This window comes from Fistularia commersonii, chromosome 22, assembly GCF_037954325.1.
Source record: "Fistularia commersonii isolate RoL2024-O1a breed Wild chromosome 22, RoL_Fcom_v1.0, whole genome shotgun sequence".
In the NCBI taxonomy this organism is placed as follows: Eukaryota; Metazoa; Chordata; class Actinopteri; order Syngnathiformes; family Fistulariidae; genus Fistularia; species Fistularia commersonii.
Genome location: NC_141305.1, coordinates 2,627,743 through 2,647,692, shown reverse-complemented (window position 1 = coordinate 2,647,692; position 19,950 = coordinate 2,627,743). Strand labels below are relative to the sequence as shown.

At 44.0% G+C, this 19,950-nt stretch overlaps 3 protein-coding genes across 3 annotated transcripts; 2 read left to right on the top strand and 1 right to left on the bottom strand.

Annotated features, from left to right (window-relative positions):
• The first annotated feature begins 1,960 nt into the window (after positions 1–1,960).
• Positions 1,961–5,494, top strand: myl7 (myosin, light chain 7, regulatory). Its single transcript, XM_086169710.1, has 7 exons — positions 1,961–2,018; positions 2,746–2,847; positions 4,618–4,693; positions 4,798–4,902; positions 4,976–5,054; positions 5,127–5,175; positions 5,254–5,494. The coding sequence occupies exons 1-7, from the start codon at positions 2,016–2,018 to the stop codon at positions 5,356–5,358; spliced, it is 519 nt and encodes a 172-aa protein (XP_086025836.1). The 5' UTR covers positions 1,961–2,015; the 3' UTR covers positions 5,359–5,494.
• Positions 5,495–5,539: 45 nt separating this feature from the next.
• On the top strand, positions 5,540–9,100 carry LOC147221282 (uncharacterized). The gene is made up of 5 exons (XM_086169711.1): positions 5,540–5,645; positions 7,107–7,215; positions 7,420–7,465; positions 8,841–8,883; positions 8,964–9,100. Exons 1-5 carry the CDS (start codon positions 5,612–5,614, stop codon positions 9,059–9,061), a joined length of 330 nt encoding a protein of 109 aa, XP_086025837.1. The 5' UTR covers positions 5,540–5,611; the 3' UTR covers positions 9,062–9,100.
• A 313-nt stretch (positions 9,101–9,413) lies between these two features.
• On the bottom strand, positions 9,414–15,845 carry agpat9l (1-acylglycerol-3-phosphate O-acyltransferase 9, like). Its single transcript, XM_086169709.1, has 14 exons — positions 15,615–15,845; positions 14,817–15,011; positions 14,678–14,744; positions 12,122–12,270; positions 11,535–11,680; positions 11,388–11,462; positions 11,222–11,311; positions 11,048–11,141; positions 10,641–10,756; positions 10,320–10,375; positions 10,146–10,231; positions 9,928–10,056; positions 9,749–9,828; positions 9,414–9,570 (listed from the first exon to the last, which is right to left on the bottom strand). The coding sequence occupies exons 2-14, from the start codon at positions 14,958–14,960 to the stop codon at positions 9,462–9,464; spliced, it is 1,341 nt and encodes a 446-aa protein (XP_086025835.1). The 5' UTR covers positions 14,961–15,011; positions 15,615–15,845; the 3' UTR covers positions 9,414–9,461.
• Between the last annotated feature and the right edge of the window lie 4,105 nt (positions 15,846–19,950).

Here is a 19,950-nt window from a genome sequence, read left to right as displayed (position 1 = left end):
AGTGTGACCGTGGAAAAATAATGAATATAATTGTATTCTAATATTTCAAGATCACAATATTCTTTGAATTTATAACTAAAATTAAAAAAAGGAACCAACAAAACCAACAAAAATAAAATACTTCTTCTTCTTCTTCTTCTTCTTCTTCTTCTTTCGGCTTTTCCCTTCAGGTGTCGCCACAGCGAGTCAACTTTCTCCATCTAACCCTATTCTCTGGATCCTCCTCTCTCACACCAACTACCTTCATATCCTCTCTCACTACGTCCATAAATCTTCTCTTTGGTCTTCCTCCAGACCTCTTGCCTGGCAGCTCCAACTCCAGCATCCGTCTACCAATATATTCACTATCCCTTCTCTGTCCATGACCCAACCATCTCAGTCTGGCTTCTCTGACCTTCTCTCCAAAACATCTAACATGTGCCGTCCCTCTGATAGACTCATTCCTGATCCTCTCCATCCTGGTCACTCCCAAAGAGAACCTCAACATCTTCATCTCTGCAACCTCTAGTTCTGCCTGCTGTCTTTTGGTCATTGTAACAGTTTCTAGTCCAAACATCATCGCTGGTCTCACCACTGTCTTGTACACCTTTCCTTTTATTCTAGCTGAAAGTCTTCTATCACATAGAACCCCTGACACTTTTCTCCACCCATTCCAACCTGCTTGGACCGTCTCTTCAACTCTTTTCCACACTCTCCGTTGCTCTGGACTGTTGACCCCAAGTACCTGAAATCCTCCAGCGTCTTGATCTCCACTCCCTGTAGCCTCACCGTTCCACCCGAGTTCCTCTCATTCACACACATATATTCTGTCTTGCTGCGACTAACTTTCATTCCTCCCCTTTCCAGAGCATACCTCCACCTCTCTAGATTTTCCTCTACCTGTTGTCTGCTCTCACTACAGATCACAATGTCATCCACAAACATCATGGTCCATGGAGATTCCTGTCTCACCTCATCTGTCAGCCTGTCCATCACCACTGCGAACAAGAAGGGGCTCAGAGCTGATCCCTGATGGAGTCCCACCTCCACCTTGTTACCCCTACAGCACACCCTACCACTGTCTCACAGCGAGCATACATGTCCCAAACACTTGTAACGTACAATAAACATTGAAATACAACGCAAAATGTACAGTAACTGAAATGATGGCACTCTGTGGAGGTTCTCAGTCATCCAGGTGATAGTGAATTCTTGTGGCAAACTTCTTGTCTTGGAAACTGGACTCGAATTTCTTCCCCTTGAAGACGTTTCAGCCCCTCATCCCAGAGGTTTCTTCAGTTCTGATGACCTCTGGGGAGTTTCTGAATATAACTTCCAGGGTTTTGGGCGAGTCTAGGTTATGGTGGCTTGTTGTATAAATGGAAGAGTTGTTGTGTAATGTCCATGGAGATTCCTGTCTAACCTCATCTGTCAGCCTGTCCATCACCATTGCGAACAAGAAGGGCCTCAGAGCTGATCCCTGATGGAGTCCCACCTCCACCTTGAACTTCTCTGTTACCCCTACAGCACACCGTACCAGTGTCTCACAGCGAGCATACATGTCCTAACAAAAATAAAATACATTTCAATTAAATACTTATAATCTATCTTCCCAAGCAGTGTAAGGATGATAGAGCCGCGGGTTGCCGACCCCTGGCCTACACAGACACAAGGAGGCCTCACAAATCCACCGTCATTCGGCCGAGGGCCCGGAATGGCTCCTCCCGGGTCGGTGCGTTTAACAGCAACTCAAACGATCCCTTTCCAGAAGTTTCTAACAATCCTTTAACTTAACGCTCTGCATCCGATCTCCCTCTCTCTTCTCTGTATCAGTGTTTCCGGCCTGCAGGAATCCTGCCTCACCTCTTATCAGGTCCCTGCGGCGACACACTGCTGCCACCGTGGCCTTGTAAGGGTCTGTGCTCCCGCCGTGGGTTATTATGGGAAGGGGGGAGATAACGTGGGTCGGACATAAAACCCATCCCCGGCGTCAGTCACACCTCCACCCGGACTCCTTCACGTAGCATCCAGCAGAAATGGTAAGTCTCCTCCGATGGAGCCTTAAAGTCGGGAAAACACAAAAGTCATTCTTGTTGAAATCTTCTCGCTTCGGCACCCGGACTTAAATTTCTTCATTTGAAGAGGTTTCAACCCTCGACCGAGAGGCTTCCTCGGTTCTTATGTCCTGTGAGGAGTTTCTGAATATAAGTGCCGGAGTTTCGGGCGGATCCAGATTATGGTGGTTTGTTGATCTGCAGAAACTTGGTCTGGTTTTTGGAACAAAAGAGCAACTTTATCGGATGACCTGGATTGGAATGCGAACAGGTGAAGCTGAACAAAGAAGTGAACCCTGTCTGGATCACACGAACCGAGGCTCTTGTGGACGTTACCGAGGAACGGTTCTGGTTCTGGCGCTGGGTCTTTCCTGGTTGTTTGGAGGACCTCTGCAGAAGGTCCTGGTCCATGCGTGCAAATCCGGCTCGGTATTGATCCCAGTACGGCGTTATACGTTTGTGAAAGGTTGTGTCTGAGGCGTCCTCCTTTTTCTGTTGTGACAAAGATGGCGTCTTTGACGCCGCTCTCAAACCATCTGTCTTCTCTGGTCAGACATCGCTGTCTTCAAAAGACTGGCCCTTGTCCTTCAGGTGTAGGTGGACCACGTAGTCCTATCCTGGAGCGGTGGCTCTCCTGTGTTGGCCCATCCGTTTGTGCGGAAGTTGTTTGGTCTCCAAAATGTAGATCTGATGTTTGTGTTCGCTCCTGCAGGCAAGCAAGAAGGCCTCCAACAAGAGACAGAGGGGTGGACAGAAGTCTTGCTCCAACGTCTTCTCCATGTTTGAGCAGTCCCAGATCCAGGAGTTCAAGGAGGTACGATTTCGGGGTCCTGGTGCAGGAGGTTCATTTGGAGGTTCAAGTCACGGGTGTCAAACCAAGGGCCACATGTAACAGTAACGGTAGAAAGGTAACTACAGGTCACGAAACGTAATGTAAAATAAATGTAAGTAGTTATATGCATCCCCATCTTTCTTGAAACAGTCTTCCAACATGTAGGGATCATTTGTATTTCTTAATTTCACTTGTTGAAAATGGCATTGATGTGGATTCATTGCGGTCTAATGGCAAGATGCCGACACTTTGCGGGTAACTTGACCGGCACGCATTGCAGGAAAAGTAGTTTATGGTCAATCCACGCGTTTGGCTTATTTATTTGAAGGCAATCGGACTTTTTAAGACGTTCTGGTGGGCCATATAAAATGACGCGGCGGGCTACATTTGGCCCACCGGCCTTGAGTTTGACACGTGTCCCCTAAGTTGTCCAGAGGTTTGAATGAGAGGGTGAAGGGTTTGCATGACTATATGTGGCGCTCTGATGGATCCGAGGTGAACGCCGGCTCTCGCCCGGCGACAGCTGAGATAGGATCCAGCAACCCTGGCATCCTGAGGGCAGGATAAGTGGTGTAGATAACGGATGTATTTGTGTGTGTGTGTGTGTGTATGCTTGGAGTGGAGGGTGAAGGGTAAGATCTTAAACCTTAAAAAAAAAAATAAAAAAAAAAATAAAAATCTCACCCGCTTACTGTAAATTGTAATAATTTATCTGTATATACATTCATAACTGTGCAATATTTCATTTAATAACAGCTTCTTGTACAATATTTTTTCATACTCTTGTGCGCTCCTTATCTTTCACTTGGTACTTAAGACCTTAAGACACTTTATAGTCTTCACTTGTTACTTAAGACACTTTATAGTTTATTTGTATTTCTTATCCTCCCCCTCCCTTTTTTTTTTTTTTTTTTTTACTGTTTATACAATTTTCTGCTATTATTTATTATTGTTATGTTTTTCTTGTAACTTTGGCACAACAATTTCCTTCGCGATAAATAATGTTCTTATTCTTATTTTCATACTTTGGAGCCTTTTTCATTGTTTAATAATCTATATACATGATCGACGGCTGGATTTTCACTCTGTGGTCGATCGATGCAATGTCATGCCTCTAAATATGACTGAAAAATGCAGAATAAAGGTCAATTTTAGACAGAATTGAAATGCTTATCTTGCTTATTTTTGAGTCAAAGTCACATTGGCCCGCAAGGACGTCTTAAGAGGTCTTGTTGTCTTAAAATGAATTAGTAACACGTGCTTTGACCATAAACTACATTTCCCACAATTCGTGGGATGGCGTCCCGCCATTAGATCGCAGTGGATTCACATCCATGCCATTTCCAACAAATGGAATTGAGAAATACAAAATGATCCCTAAGTGTTGATGCAGATGGAAGATTGTTTCAAGAAAAACGGTATGTCTTTTGCGATACGAGGCAACTTCTGTTGGCGAAGAGTACAATCTACGTCGGCAATTTGACCCCAAACGAGGAGCTAAGTGTGCTAAAGTTAGCCTTCCAGAAAAACAGTCCAAGAATTGAAAGCCAAAACGTTGCATAGATTCAATGCAAATGCTTATGCAACACTTTGGTAATAAACTCAGAGTTATTTAACATGACGCAGTAGTTACATTTATTTTACATGATATTCATGTGGCCCTTTGAGGGCAACCACGATGCTAATGTGGCCTTTAGTGAAAATGAGTTTGACACCCCTGATCTAAGTCCATGTTGTGGGTCGGACCTGCAGGCGTTTGGCTGCATCGACCAGGACAGAGATGGTGTGATCAAGAAGCAGGACCTGAGGGAGACCTACGCTCAGCTGGGTATTGTACTTTTTTTTCCCTTTTTCGTCTCGATCCATTATAATAATGGTGTGCGAATGAACTCCGAAAGCGACTCGTCATTTCGGGTGTGTTGGATGTCCCAGGGAAGCTGAACGTCAAGGATGAGGAGCTGGACGAGATGCTGAACGAGGGGAAAGGTCCCATCAACTTCACCGTCTTCCTCACACTCTTCGGGGAGAAACTCAACGGTGAGGTTTCTACGAACTTTCGGATCTTCTGTCGTTCGTGAGACGTTTCCGACGCTCTCTTTTCCCGCCGCAGGGACGGATCCCGAAGACACCATCCTTGCCGCCTTCAAGCTCTTCGACCCGAACGGGACGGGCTTCGTGAACAAAGAAGAGTGAGACAAGCGCCGCGCTTAAGCCGGGTGATCTTTCCTCCATTTTCATCTTCCCTTTCCCGTCTGTTTCAGATTCAAGCGGTTACTGATGAACCAGGCGGACAAATTCACCCCGGAGGAGGTTGGTCTTCTCTCCTGACAGACTCTCGGCTGTTCCGCTCGACGAAACATCACCCGTTTTTGTCGTTCCGTCTCGCAGGTGGACCAGGCCTTCGCTCTGGCGCCCATCGACCCCACCGGCAACATCGACTACAAATCCCTCTGCTACATCATCACACACGGAGACGAGAAGGAGGAGTCCTAACCGGAACACGTCTTCACGCGGAGATGCCGTTTTCCATTTGACTCTAATAAAAAAAGCTTCAGCGACGGTTTTAACACGACTTTAAAAGCAAAAATTCACAATAAATGTGAATCTGGTAACTCCATAAATCTAACAATGGGGCATTATTTGTGTGTATGCAGATGACACTGTGATCTATGGTGGAGGAGGATCTAGAGAGGTGGAGGTATGCTCCTGGAGAGCAGAGGGATGGAGACACAATGCATTTGTGTGAATGAGAAGGATCCAAGAGGCTACAGGGAGCGAAGGTAAAGAAGGTTGAGGAGTTTAAGCACCGAAGGTTGATGGTGCAGAGCAGGGATGTCAAACATACGGCCGGCGGGCCAGTATCGAGTCCAATCAGCAAGATGTCGTGGTCTAAAAAAAGTGGACATGGAGTGTTTCCCAAGAAAAATGGACCACTTCTTATTCGCTCATTGAGGTTGTTAAGAACCCTGTATGCTCGGTGTGGATACAGCGAGTTCGGTGTCACGTTGAAAAATCGGAGAACTGAGGAGACGGAACTGAGGCATAGAGTCGATGGAATCGCACTTACTTTTCTTCATGAATTGTCATGTATTTTTTAAAGGAACAGTTCATTACATATATAGATTTTTGTCATTTAACCTGTTCTCCTTTACATTACATTACATTACATTGCATTTGGCAGACGCTTTTATCCAAAGCGACTTACAATAGAGGACATAAGGACTGCAAATAACACTTGCAAATACAAGACGCACAGGAAATATACAGAACAGTAAGCTTGGGTTAGTGGTTTTTTTTTTTGTTTTGTTTTTTTGTCAAAGACATACACAAACGTACACACACACACACACACACTGCATAGCCTAACTTGGTGCCTAACCTGATCTGGGGCATCAGCGCAGTAAAAAGTTACACTAAAACAAAGGAAAAATTTGGACTTAGTAGGACTTCTTGGTAATTACGCTATGATTAGACTGGTCCGGCAACCCAAATTAGGCCAAATTAGACCAAAATGAGTTTGACATCCCTGGTCCAGAGCAATGAGAGTGTTGAGAAGAGGTGGAGGTACAAGTGCAAGCAGGTTGGAACGGATGGAGAAGATTGTCAGGGGTGATAACAGAGCATTTGCCAGAATGAAAGGAAAGGTGAAGAAGATGGAGGTGAGAGTTGTTGGTCCAGAGACCCTGAGGAGAAGAGGGGAGGCAGAGATGAAGATGTGGAGGTTCCTCTCTGGGAGAAGGATGGAGAAGATCAGGAATGAGTTCATCGTCGGTTTGGGCAACGACAGAGGAAGGATGGTGAAGATCTGGGTAGAAGGACACAGATGTTGGCGTGAGAGAAGATGGAGATATGGAGGCGGGTGATGCTCTCCAATCAGAGGAAAAGGAAGAAGAACCAGGACCAAAAACAAAGAAAGCGTCCCTCAATCACAAAGCTTCTCCTGGAACTGATTTTGGGCTGCTCAAACCCGGAGTTGTCGCCATCTGTTACCGCTTTCATTGTTCCATACCGCTCTGCGAGGTCCTGCAGGAGTTCTCCTGACCCCTTCCTACAGGGCGCCCCAGCGGTTGCCATGGACGCAGAAACAAACACCCCCATAAACCCCACGGCTACATTTCCATGCTAACAGCGGCCAAACGGTCAAAGACCGCACAACCAGAAGGGGTTGTGTGGAATTCTTCTTCTCCGCTGCTCCCAGAATACTGCATGTTCTTGTCTGAAACCTCTGGTTGCACTCACAGAGATGCCGATTGCATCCGGGGCGTCGGGTAGGGTGGACGTGGGCGCGGCAGACCAAGTGAAGATGAAGGCTGACAACGCCGGCAGGAACTGCAACTCTTATCTGCAACGGTGAGATTACTGACGTTTGTGCAAGAAATGTTAGTCGATATGAGAGATTTATACTATTGTAATAACATGAATGATATGGTCATCTTTCATCTGCCTATTGACTTGATTAGAATCCACCGCTAGAATAATTAAAATCTAAATATGTCTAATAGATTCAAATGATTGCAAAAAAAATGACGGTGATGATTTGGTGTGTATCTGCAGACACCTTGAAGAACAACGCAAGAAACACAGGGGTTACCAGCTGCAGGTGAGGCGGACCATCAAGTAGGAAAGCATACAATTCAGTGCAACACAACATCTGTGCATAGAAATAAACAGGATATTATTATTATTATTGTTATCATTATCATTAGTATTATTATTGGATTGGATTCAACTTCATTGTCATTACACATGTAAGGATACAGAGTGACAAAATGCAGTTATCATCTAATCAAAAGTGCAAAAAGCAGAAGTGCATATGCACAGAATGTGCAGTGTTTACAGATAAATGCTTTATGAAAGAATCAATGCAATTTTTTTACAGCTAGTGCAAGTAAAAGTGCTGCAAGTATTAGTGCTGTTATTATTATTATTGTTGATGTTATTATTATTATTATTATCATTATTATTATTATTATTATTATTGTTATTTTTGTTTGTTTTGTTTGTTTAGAAGTTTATTAGGACAGTGTACAAATACATTAAGCACAGAGATGTTTGTACCAGATTATAGCTCATAGCTAATTTCCATCTGTAGTCCTGGACAATACAAATATAAAACTGTATAAAATAGACAATTTATATAAAATATACAGATAGGCAATAAAATAACTATACAATATATAAACAGGCAATAAAATATGTATTTTGCAAGTTGAAAGTGCTATTGTTGTGATATTGTTACTTTGGTCATCTGGGGGCCATCAGGTGTTACCCAGAAGGGTAACATCTATTATTATTATCATTATTATTATTGCTATTATTATTATTGTTGTTGTTGGAATTGTTATTATTCCCAATTTTAATATTTCCAATTTTTTTCAGTTTCAAATAATAACCCCCAAAACTTTTATCAACATCTGGTTTTATTCATAATATAAATATATAAATGTCAAGTTTTATCTGGGGCGGCATGGACACAAAGTGGCTGGTGCTTCACAGCAAAGGAGGTCCTGGTCTGGGCAGCCTTTCTGTGTGGAGCCTCCATGTTCTCCCCGTATCTACATGGGGTTCCTCCAGTTCCTCCAGGCTCGCCGTTCTTTTTCCACCGTCCAAAAACATGCTGGATGTTCAGTGGAGACACAAGACAGTCCAGAATGAGAGGGTGAATCGTTGTATGCCTCCATGTGATCGATCAGGGGTCCATGAGTAGCTTCCAGAATCCAGACAGAGCAGGAGAAACGGTAGACGATGGATGGATGGATGGATGGATGGATGGATGGATGGATGGATGGATGGATGGATGGATGGATGAGTTGTTTGTCCTCAAAGATGAACAACACCATCTAGTGGCCAAACACTTTGAGTCTTTTGGTACCAAAAGCTGATATAAGCAATATAATATTGTTGTAGAAAATGCGTTGATACCCCCCCCCCCCGTTGCCGTGGTAATAAAATCGCCGATGTTTTGTTTATCACAGGGAGCCCAAGTCGACGCCAATCCAAACGACCCGGAGTCAGACGGTGAGAACGAATAATTCAAGGCAGGAAAGAGTCGTAACATGAGGCGAAAAAAAAAAACTTCTCTTTCCGCCTTCAAACAGGTGCTGAGAATCTTCACGAGGACGGAGCCGGCGAGGAGGAAGCGGCGGGAAAAACATCGGACATGCTCAGAAAGTCCCGTCTGTGTGTTCTCCTTTGAATATCCGCCGCTTTGCCAAACACCGTCGTCTTTCCGTCCGGGTGAAATCGGCGCTCGTGTACAGGAAAGGGATTTCAAGATACACCTTGGAGACCCTCGAACACTCGTGTGGACCTTCAAAACAAGGATGAAGCTGCTCTGGAAAGCTCTAGAAGTGTCAATAACTTAAGGATTTTACCATTTAAAACAAGTCATGATGCATTTATACTGTGTGTTGTGTGTATTGGACGCTGTTCCAAAGTTTTCGGATACTAGCTGTTCTTCGTGGTGCTGGTACTCCTTATAAAAAGGCTTCTCTGCAGGCATTCGCTTCAATCACAGGCTTTTTCTTTGTTTTTTGTTTAAATATTGCACCCGTGCTGAGGCCGGTCTTGGCGTTCTGGATGTCCGGAGGCGGGTCTCAGTCGCCGCCGCTGCTGCTGTCGTCTCCCACCACCATGTTGCTGTACTGCTTCTGCTGCTGCTCTTTGAACGACTCCTTCACCCGGGCTCGCTTTAGGCCGCCGTCCCTGCGTGGGCGACATGAGACGATTCTCATTTCGGATTTAGAGCGAACACCGAAGGTGTCCACGTCCTCGATGTGGCACGTTAGTGTTTACTTCAAGCGACCTCCAGTTTCCAGGGTTACCCCTCTTTCGTTTGTTTCCAGGAGCCGATCGAACAAACAACCCGGTAGTTTTATCTCACCACTGCAGATCCACCAGGCCTCCTTGGCGAGCGATGGCCGACTTCACCCTGTTGGCGAACTGGACGGCGTCTTCGCCTTCCTGACAGGTCGAGGTAAAACAGGACGGGTCAAAGCGGCGCCAGGGGGAAGGTACACACACACACACACACTCCTTGGTGTAGATCTTAAAGAGGGTCACCTGTTGGTGCATGGCTGGCAGGTACCACACGTTGCAGACCAGGGCCCAGCTGGTCATCATCCTCAGCAGGTAGCTCACCATGCTGTACTTGGAGCTGTTCCAGAAAGCATCTCCAAACTTGGGGTCGTACTAGGAGACAAGAAGCCGACGGAGCTGGGATACGTCGTCCTGCCCGTTACGTAACGCAAGACGTAGGGAATCCGACGGGGCGGAAGTACCTTGATGGCCACGGGGTATATCGTCGTCCCGATCTCGAAACTCCCCTTTTTAAACATCATAACAGATGTGTTGTTGACGCAGGTCCCTGCAGAAACCAGAGATCGTCACGTCAAACGGGACGAGGGACGCTCAAAGAGCACATATGGAGTTACCGTCCGTCGCCACGGACTCACCCTCCGGGAAGATCAGGATGGGGAGCTTTGTCTTGTCGTTTACGTGATCCTTCAACCTGCGGGCGACACCAGAGAGACAATGGAAACAAGACGCAGCTTTGAAGCGATTCGTCGGCACATCTGGAACGAGGATCTGAGCGAGGACTTGATCCAGGATCTGAGTCACTGACAAGTAGCAGCTTCTCCTCAAACCTCCGCCACCACGGCTTTTGTTTATATAACAAGATAAACAAGAAAGTGCTGCCAAGAAAGTTGCAGCCGCGACGAAGAAGACGGGACTTGTTTTCTGCGCGCGGCGTCAATGAAGATGGAAGATCTGACCTTTTGGTCACCAGGTGGCGATCTTTCATCTCCGCCCTCTCGAACCAGACGTGGGGACAGGATCTCACCATGGCTCTCTGGACCACTCCCATCAGACCTCCGTGCACTTGGCCCACCTGACCAACAGAAGAAGCTGCAACGTTCAGCCGATCGGCAAGGATCTGAACGCCCAACCAAACCTGGTGACCAATTCCGAACGCCGCGGCTTATAAAAGCGCAGAGAAATCAATCGAAATTGACCTCAACTTCTGGTACTCTTAAGTACTGCATTGTTGATCTGGCAACTAAACAGTAATTGCCACATGTATAATTAATTTTTAAGAATAGGCAAGCATACATGAGTGTACTCGACGTGAGCGGACACGCAGACTCATGCACAGGTATGCAGCGCAAAACGGCCGACCCACCATGGCGTAGCAGCCGTCGTTGCAGAGGATGACGATGTCGATGGGGGTGGTGTGATTGGCCACGCAGATCCCTCCTTTCTGCGGCTTGTTTTCCCTGTTGCGTTCAAAAAAAAAAAGGTGAGGGGAGGAAGTTTTCCTTTCGGAGGGCCGGGCGCTGCGGCGACGCCGACTCGCCTGTTGTGATAGCGGATGGTGGCGGAGAGTCCTCGGGCGCAGATCCGGTAGCAGATGACGTGGACCCACTCGCTGAGCCAGGACTTCAGCCTAGATACGTTCACACACACTTAGTACAACAAACACACACTTGGTATCAGTGGGAGGATCATATCTTTGCTGGCACCTCCAGTTTGGGAGCATCCCGACGGCGGACGTCCCGATGACCAGCCAGGTGAGGCCGATGCAGGCCAGCGTGATCCTGCGGATCGAGACCGAAACCTTAGCGAAACGCTCTTTCCGATAAATACCCGAGCGGAGAGCGCTCCCGTACCTGAGCGGAGCCAGGATGCAGTATCTCACCACGATGCCGAGGCAGTAGACCAGCGTCATCCTCACGCTGACGTAGCGGAAACCGTTGTTGGTGCGCGTCAGTAGGTTCCAGGACAGCAGCTCCTCGGAGGTGAAGCGCTGGGTCACCTGGAGAAAACCTTATTAATACGTCTATCCTGATTTTCCAGATCTACACACCCATTGGTATTTAAACAGCCATAATTAACCCTCTTATTATGTTAAGGGTCAATTTCACCCATTGGGTCAAATTGACCCTTAACATAATAAGTGGGTTAACTGTTTACATTTGGTTACATTACATTACATTGCATTTGGCAGACGCTTTTATCCAAAGCGACTTACAATAGAGGACATAGGGACTGCAAATACACTTGCAAATACACGATTACTTGTGTAGTGGTTACTTTTAAGTCCTTTACATTTTGGCATCAAGCTAATCCCAGCTGTTGTTGGGCGAGAGGCAGGATTTGGGTGAACCTCCTGCGTGTTTTTCGGACTGTCGGTTTGAGGAGGAGAACATTTGAATCCAACCCCGGGGACGGGCTACAACCGCGGTAAGTCACGTACCTCATCATCCACGATGCTTTCAATTCCTTTGCGGGTGAAGTAGAAACAGTCGCTGAGCGCAAAATCACCGCCCGCCGGGGGTTTGGCGCGACTCCGCCTGAGCTCCTCAAACTCTTTCTCCATAGAGCCGTCTTCTCTTTGGATGAGGCCTGAACACACGCAGGAAAGTCAAAGTTTATGGAGGCGCAATCATTCATGAGAACGATGACCTCCAGAGTCAATTGGGAGACATTTTAAGAATAAGAATAAGAACAACTTTATTTATCCCCAAGGAAATTGTTGTGCCAGAGTTTCAAGTAAAACATAACAATAATAGATAATAGTAGGAAGGAGGGAGAATAAGAAATACAAATAAAACATAAAGTGTCAACGTTAAGGCTATAAAGTGTTTTAAGGTCTTAAAAAGATGCTTATTACTTATTCAAATCCAAAATGTTACAGATGCATTCCTGTCTTTCTTGAAATAGCCTTCCGTCTGCATCAGCTTTTCTTTTCCCGGGTATTTAGGGATGATTTGTATACTGCTCCAAAAAATAAAGGGAACAATTAAACAAGTCAATGTAACTCTTAAAACTCTGTTTTAAGGACATTTATAACTACGTTAGTGTTTTTTTCCACTTTTTTTGGAGTGTGACTCCAAATCCAGACCTCCGTGGGTTCAAGAATTTCATTTCCATTGATCATTTTTGTGGGATTTTGTTGTCAGCACATTGAACTATGTAAAGAACAAAGTATTTGATAAGAATATTTCAGTCATTCAGATCTAGGATGTGTTATTTTAGTGTTCCCTTTATTTTTTTCAGCAGTGAATTTCTCAAGTCTTCTTGTTGAAAATGGCATTGATGTGGATCCCGTGCTTGGGAAATTATTTTAATGCTCCAAGGTTATTGTCCAGGAACAGATGCAGAAAAATACTTTAAAAGTATTTACATTAAAATCCTTAAATACTTAGAATTTATTAAATATTAAGATACTTGAAAATATACTTAAACACAAAGTAATAAAAGACAAAGTTACAAATGCTGCAGGCTGTCTGCTCTCACGGCGCCAAAGGGCTTTGGGGAATTGTGGGAAATGTAGTTTATGTTCAACACACGCGTTTGACTTATTTATTTCAAGACAATCACACCTTTTAAGACTTTCTCGCCGGCCCCTTAAAATTGACGCGGCGGGCCACATTTGGCCCGCGGGCCTTGAGTTTGACACATGGTCTTTCAAATGGAGACTTTCTCCAGTTTAGACTGTTGCTTCTATCTATGATCATCTGATAAGACGGGGGCCAAAATCCAAAACAATAGATAAGTGACTCTCCATTCAACATTTCCCAAGATATCTATCTATAAAGCTAATTTACAGCTATATATTCCTATAAAGCGAACAACGGCGGCCTGCAGACTGCAGCATCTAACAGGGTTCTTCATGGCTGCTCCTGATGAACATCTAGTGAGTCATGCTTCCGTCGTGACAAAGCTCCGATGGGGACATCTATGCAATTCCACAGAGAGGCGTTGAACCTTTTTTTTTAACCCTTTACACAAAGGGCGAATTAGTCGTGCGATAGATTGCTCGCGTGAAATCCAGACTTGCGTCACAACGCCTATCAGTCGCTTGATCTTTGTCTTTCAACATACTCTGGGAAATAAAGAAATAAATCACGAGGGTTTATTCACGCGGTTGCGTTCAGAGATCAGCGAGGAGAATGCGAGAACAATCGGGCAGGTGAGGAAAATCACGAGCAATGAAAAAAAAAAAAAAAAAGGAAAAAAATCCAGCATTTTGTTTGGTTTTTGGTTTTGTTTGGTTGGAAAAAAAACTGTTTTTTTTTAGTCGTTCATTTATGGATTATGTTGCACTCGGGGTTGTAGCGGGGCTTGGAAAGCAGGCGAGATGAGGGCTGCATCAAAATAAAACCTTATCGATCAAAACATATCCCGAAAAAACACATTTCTTCTCAATTTTATGGAAAAAAAAAAAAAAAATGTAGTCCCGTCGAAGATGTTTGCACACGACTCTATTTTTTTTTTTTTTTTTTTTTTGCAAACATCTTGATACATTTTTACATCAGGGACATTTTATTAAAGTCCTTTTTTGCTGTTTTTCAAACTTTGCCAAATCACTCAATCAAGGACTTTTAGAGAAATAATGTGATTTTCATTGGAGTCAATGAAAAAAGGTGAAATTGATACCAAGAAAATAGATTGAATCTGTCAAAACAAGCGGGTTCTCATCAGTTAAGACTCGGCTTCAGATGACATCCAACTGATAAGCAGAGGCCAAAATCCAGTAAAAGAAGATAAACCGCTCTGTATTCCACGCTCAATCAAAACTTCCGTGAGATCCGCCGGCTTATCTCTGTTTATAAAACACACGCGGTGTTATAATGTCGTTTTCCACTTGGAACGGCAAAGTATCGAACTTTGGCCGCGGACGCCTCCTCTTACATAAGTCATTTATTCCTTCAAAGTATCGCTGTGTATCAGCTCTGTGGGTGGCGTGCTAAGTGTGGGAATCTTGAGATTTGAATCCATGCCACGGTATTCTTGTCCGTCTACTCACCGTAAGCGGACGAAGTCCTGGATATGCGTTGGCTTGGACTCGCCTTCTGTATATTCAGAGTGGCCCACTGTGGACAGAGGTCACGGCTTGCATGAGTCTTAGCGTGTGCAAAATAACCGGGAATGCCAAATGCGAGTACCTCCAGGGTTTTGACCAGGATCGTCATGTAGGCCTCGGAGATGCCCAGCGAGAAGCCGAACATGGCGGGGATCATGATGAAGCTGACGATGAGGAACAGCCAAATCCTCAGTGCCCAAATGACCAGGACCAAGAAATCCTCCATCTCCACTGTAAGGGATGCTCCTGCAGACGGGTGGTTCAGAGAAGGGTTGTCCTGCAGGAGGAGAAATTATCCTTTTAAAATATTCCCTCCAACTAAGAGAGGCCTCCATCAAAAGCCACTTGATAAAAGACATCTCCTATTTCTCTATAAAGTCTGCATTTGTACACAAATTTCATATACTATAGAATAGACAGGATTATTATTTATACATTACAAGGAAATACCTAATGGAAGAGATGGACCAATGCAAATAAATCATTAGTTGAACAGAAAAAAAAAATAGATCGAGCCAATGTAGAAAAAGGACATAAATACTTAAAATACTCCACCAACAGAACACATTGAGAGACGGCAAAATTGTGAATCAGACCTAGACGTTAAAATCAGTTGAAAAGGAAAGTAAATGAGTTCAGTACATTTTAAAAACAACTCCGAACATACACCGTGGGTATTTTACTAGCGTCACCACATCAATTTAAAGGAATGTGGAGTCGCTACATGCTGTTTGACTGCTTAGAAAAAAACAACAGCAGATTCACGGTTGGTATGAGATATTTCCGGCATGCACATTCGAGATGGTTTTAAAGATTACTTTATGCTGTCTTACTTTACAATCAAAAGCATTTAAACCGGGTTACAGCTGCTTCGACTCACCTGATGGACTTACTCCATGTCCTTCCCTATAGGGAGTCTCCAGTCGTCTGAGCTGCAGGGTGAAGGACACACGCCCATTTACTACTGGACCAAAGGTCACCAGGCTGCGCCCAACAGTGCCCCCCTCTGGTCAGGTAAAAGAAATTAAATTGAAATAAAGTTGGATTAAAATTAAAAAAAAAAAAAAAAAAAAATGACATTAGCAATCCTTTATTTTCCCTCAATGACAAGAAAGATTAATAATCCCCGCGCAATGTGAAGCAGTAAACTGACAACCTATTGTTTACAAAATCTACTCTTCACTCCTGAGGATTGATAAAGCTGGGTTAATCATTCAAACACGATTTAATTTAGATTTATTTTTAACCCGTAGTGAATGTTGCTTATATCTTGCAATTATATTTTTAGGCATAAGGCTGGCCAGTGGGTAGAAATGGAATAACTTAAAACAAAACAAAACAAAACAAAACAAAACAAAACAAAACAAAACAAAACAAAACAAAACAAAACAAAACAAAACAAAACAAAACAACATTAATAGACTTGAATTTGAGGCTGAATAAAAATATGCCTTTACGTTGATATTTTTATCTATATTTGTCCCCTTCCGGGGAGCATTGATAGACGGAAGTACAGTGAGCCAATCAGAACGTCACTTCCGGTCAGCAGGGGCCGTTCTGTATGAAGGCATATCATATAATGGAGGGCAAAAAAAGGAAATAAAGAAATAAGCTGGATCTATGGGCGTATGGAGGACGTCTTCTGGAGACTTTTGTGGGCTAAAATCCCTCTCGGACTCCCCGGTTCTCTCTTCCCCGGGGAAGCCGTTGTCCCGCGGCGGCGGCCGGCTAGCGCTAGCGGCTAATATTGTCATCACCGTCGCCATTTTGGAATAGGCGGGAAGACAAACAGGTAAACAATAATTCAATATATCTATATATATATTTTTGCTGTTTTTATGGGGGGAAATGTTATTGGTAGTGAATGACAGTACTGTAATTATTTGACGTGGTCAATAAACTAAGATTCATGAGTGATAGTAGTTTTATTAGAAGAAGAAGAAACACATATATTGTCACATTCAGTGATAACCAGAGCACATAGTTAATTGTTATCATTTAAACATGAATTTCAATAGATGGAAAGATTAAAAACACCCTATTAATCCCAGTTGGAAATTACTGAGTGTTAAAATATTCAGTTACATTCACAAATTGTAGTAGGTTGCCTAACCAAAACCCAAGTGAATCACACTGTTCTAAGGACAGGAAGTGGCATAGCTAAAATAAACCACTGTAAAAACAAAACAAACCCATCAGCGTCTTTTGGTGACACACCTTGAACAAATAATTATATAAATTGAATGTAATCAGTGTTTTATTGCCCCTTGCATTGTCAGAAACTAGTTATTCTTTGACAGACTGGCGTTAAGCCATTTATCATCATCTATGCTGGATCTGTTTTTCTACTTTAAAGGTCTTCACAGAGGAGCTGAGGAGGGAGAGCGAGGCGGCTGCAGAAAGGGAAGTTTCCTCAGGCACTGCGTTCACAGCGTTCTGTGGAGGGCGTATGAAGCCAGAGGACTCAGACATGATGGACTGAACCACATCCCTACTGACCTGTCCCCATTTTCCTCTATAAACTCCAAACACTTGCGGATTTGGGTTTGAACACACACGTTTAATTGTATTTCTGTTGAGGTACACCTCGTGGCACACTGTGATATATGATACTGTCACTTGAGTTATTGAAAACAAGGAAAACTTTAAAAAAAAGGGCTCAAGAGAAGTGTTCTGTAGCTCTCCAGCTTCACAAAACTCTCAACCTCTGCCCGATGTTGTGACATTTTGAATTGGCATTTCCCCAACACTTGCAGCCCCGACAGTACTGAAACCTCTCAGTCACACAGACCTCTCAGTATTTGTGTAGTCTGAATGAAGAAAGTGGTGTAATCAGGGTTTTTTTTTTTTACACCCAGTTTCCACATTGTCTTTTCTAGCGTTCATAATTGTGTTGGAATGCAGCTGGTCTTTTCTGATTAACCCAAACATTTTCTGATTAACCCAAACATTTTGTAAAGCCACGCAAGAGGCACATTCATGAGGGCTATCACTTGGCTTCCAGTGTAACTAGCTGAATTGAAGAACTTGCACAACCACCCGGTTTAACCCCAATCCACTGCAACAATTTTCCATATAGAAAGGAAATGGTGGACCTCCGCCCCCCCCTTCCCCTCTCTCCCCCACCCCTTGCCCAAAGGACCAACTTCAGGCCAGAGATCACAGAAGTTCCCGCAGGAATCAATGGCTTTCCGGTTGACTCATTTTCAGACACACAGTAACGTGAATACATGCTGGATATATCACACACACACACACACACACACATCCACTAAATCCTGTTGTGCTGGTGGCGGTCTAGAGGGGTGATGAGATTAAAAACTGCGGATCAGCTGACTCTCTTAGACTAAATAAGCACTGAACAGCTGTGACTAAGTGAGGTGGTTCTAGACATGACTGGAGGTTTCTCATCCTTCCCTTTGGCAGGGCCATCCCCTCTCTTGGCCTGCATCTCCCGCCGGAGCCCTGGCTCTGGAGCACGAGTTGAAGGAAGAGAAGGAACACTATTACAGACGAGCGTTGCAGGGTTCCACACATAGTAAGAAGTAAGGAGCCGCTTGGATTAGAATGAGGTAAAATGACAATAAAACCTCTGAACACCTTTTCCATCTTCCAGGCTCCTTTTTTTCGAAGGCATTAGCAGTTTTACGGATGGTCAGATGAACTACCTGTCAGCAGATCTGCTGATATGTCAAAGGTGGTCCTCATTTGACTTCACTTGATGTGAATAATCCAAATCGATCCTCTATTTAATTTATAACAAACGAACTTGAGTTAGCTCATATGGAGATTAGAGCTGCAGTGTATGGATTATTGCTAAGTGTTATTGCAGTGAGTAAAGACAAAAAGGGGGCTATAAAGATTGATAATTGAAATATACCCATGTTATTAGAGCCTGAACTCTGAAATGTCCAGCAGATGATGCATGATCAAGGTTTATATCCATTTCTTGTTTACGCAAAACTTGGCAGTGCCGATGGGATGTCACCGCGGCATTTGTCTGGCTTTTGCACCTTTTAAGGCGACAAGAGTGTTGTTGGTTTTCTGGATTTGATCTTCTTGTGTCCAGGATGTCCCTTTGTTGACAGATACCACTCCTGGCTCAAGAACAAATCCGTAAAACAACATGCAGAACTGAGACACGTGCGCAAATAAGGGTGCAGCAGCAAGAATATGCATATACTTTTGTATTGTTTGAATCAACAAACTGCAGAGGATTTTAAGGAATGCAGTAAAAGCCTCTCCACCACCTATGACTAACAAAAGGTCCTGATTGTTTTCCAGGTTTCAGACATTTCACAGTCTGTTGCACATTACTGTAACAGGGGACTTCAGGGGGTCAGTTTGGGTAACGTCTCCGGGGGATGAGAGGAGTCTTTTTTTTTTTTCCGAGTGAACCTAATCCACGGGGTTTTCTGGACCGCGACCAAAATCCTTTGTCAAGGCGACACGTTTCAAAAAGAAACCCGTCGGCCCGGAAAAGAGGAGAACGGCCCTTATGATAAAGTAACTCGGCCACTTTGCTTCAGCTGCGCTCTTGCGACCAAGACAGGTGTTGAATATTCTGCCCAGCTTAAACTCCGACTCCAAATGTGCGAGCGATTTTCCCCCTCAACATATTTATGTGACTCTAGAACGTCTCAGTTTACTCCGACAGTTAAAGACGCCGAGAACTTGCTCACCGGTGTTGTGGTACTACAAATTATTGCTTCCAAAAGTAACGCGCCGGACCCTTGAGCTCACAATAAAAAGCACATTTAATGTATTTTGATTTGTTTTCAGGGATCGCAATCCAATGCAATGTGTTTTTACGCCGTTCGGAACAGTAACGAGTTACATCCGACAGCTGCAGAGGGAACACGAGCACGCAGGAATAGATAGAATAGGATAGAAATACTCAAATGACTCAAATGACTAGGATATTCTTGTGTAGCAGCAACAACAACAGGGTAACAGGTCAAGGAAAAAACAAACTATACATTATACATACTGACAATGAATGTTTGAGGAAACGTTTTTCTTATCGCTTCTTGCTCAAACGGGAAACTGAAACTTTCAAACACGTTTCCAGTCGATGCCGAACGTTGATTAACCCCAATATATTGGTCTGTGCCGCTTGATGATATGTGGGATATAGCATTTTTGTTTTAATCATTTATCTTATTTTAAAGAAAAACAAGACATGGATACTGTTTTTTTTTTTAAATACTTTCCTA

What these genes read in the sequence shown, in the direction of transcription:
- agpat9l (XM_086169709.1), bottom strand. Translation starts at nt 14,960, where the DNA reads ATGGAGGATTTCTTGGTCCTGGTCATTTGGGCACTGAGGATTTGGCTG. An exon ending in CAGGACTTCGTCCGCTTACG is followed by an intron (nt 12,271 to 14,677) that starts GTGAGTAGACGG and finishes GCGTGTGTTCAG; the next exon opens with GCCTCATCCAAAGAGAAGAC. An exon ending in GGCCTGGTGGATCTGCAGTG is followed by an intron (nt 9,571 to 9,748) that starts GTGAGATAAAAC and finishes TCGCCCACGCAG; the next exon opens with GGACGGCGGCCTAAAGCGAG.
- myl7 (XM_086169710.1), top strand. An exon ending in AGATCCAGGAGTTCAAGGAG is followed by an intron (nt 2,848 to 4,617) that starts GTACGATTTCGG and finishes TCGGACCTGCAG; the next exon opens with GCGTTTGGCTGCATCGACCA. An exon ending in GGAGACCTACGCTCAGCTGG is followed by an intron (nt 4,694 to 4,797) that starts GTATTGTACTTT and finishes TGGATGTCCCAG; the next exon opens with GGAAGCTGAACGTCAAGGAT.
- LOC147221282 (XM_086169711.1), top strand. Translation starts at nt 5,612, where the DNA reads ATGAGAAGGATCCAAGAGGCTACAGGGAGCGAAG. An exon ending in ACAGGGGTTACCAGCTGCAG is followed by an intron (nt 7,466 to 8,840) that starts GTGAGGCGGACC and finishes TGTTTATCACAG; the next exon opens with GGAGCCCAAGTCGACGCCAA. An exon ending in AAACGACCCGGAGTCAGACG is followed by an intron (nt 8,884 to 8,963) that starts GTGAGAACGAAT and finishes GCCTTCAAACAG; the next exon opens with GTGCTGAGAATCTTCACGAG.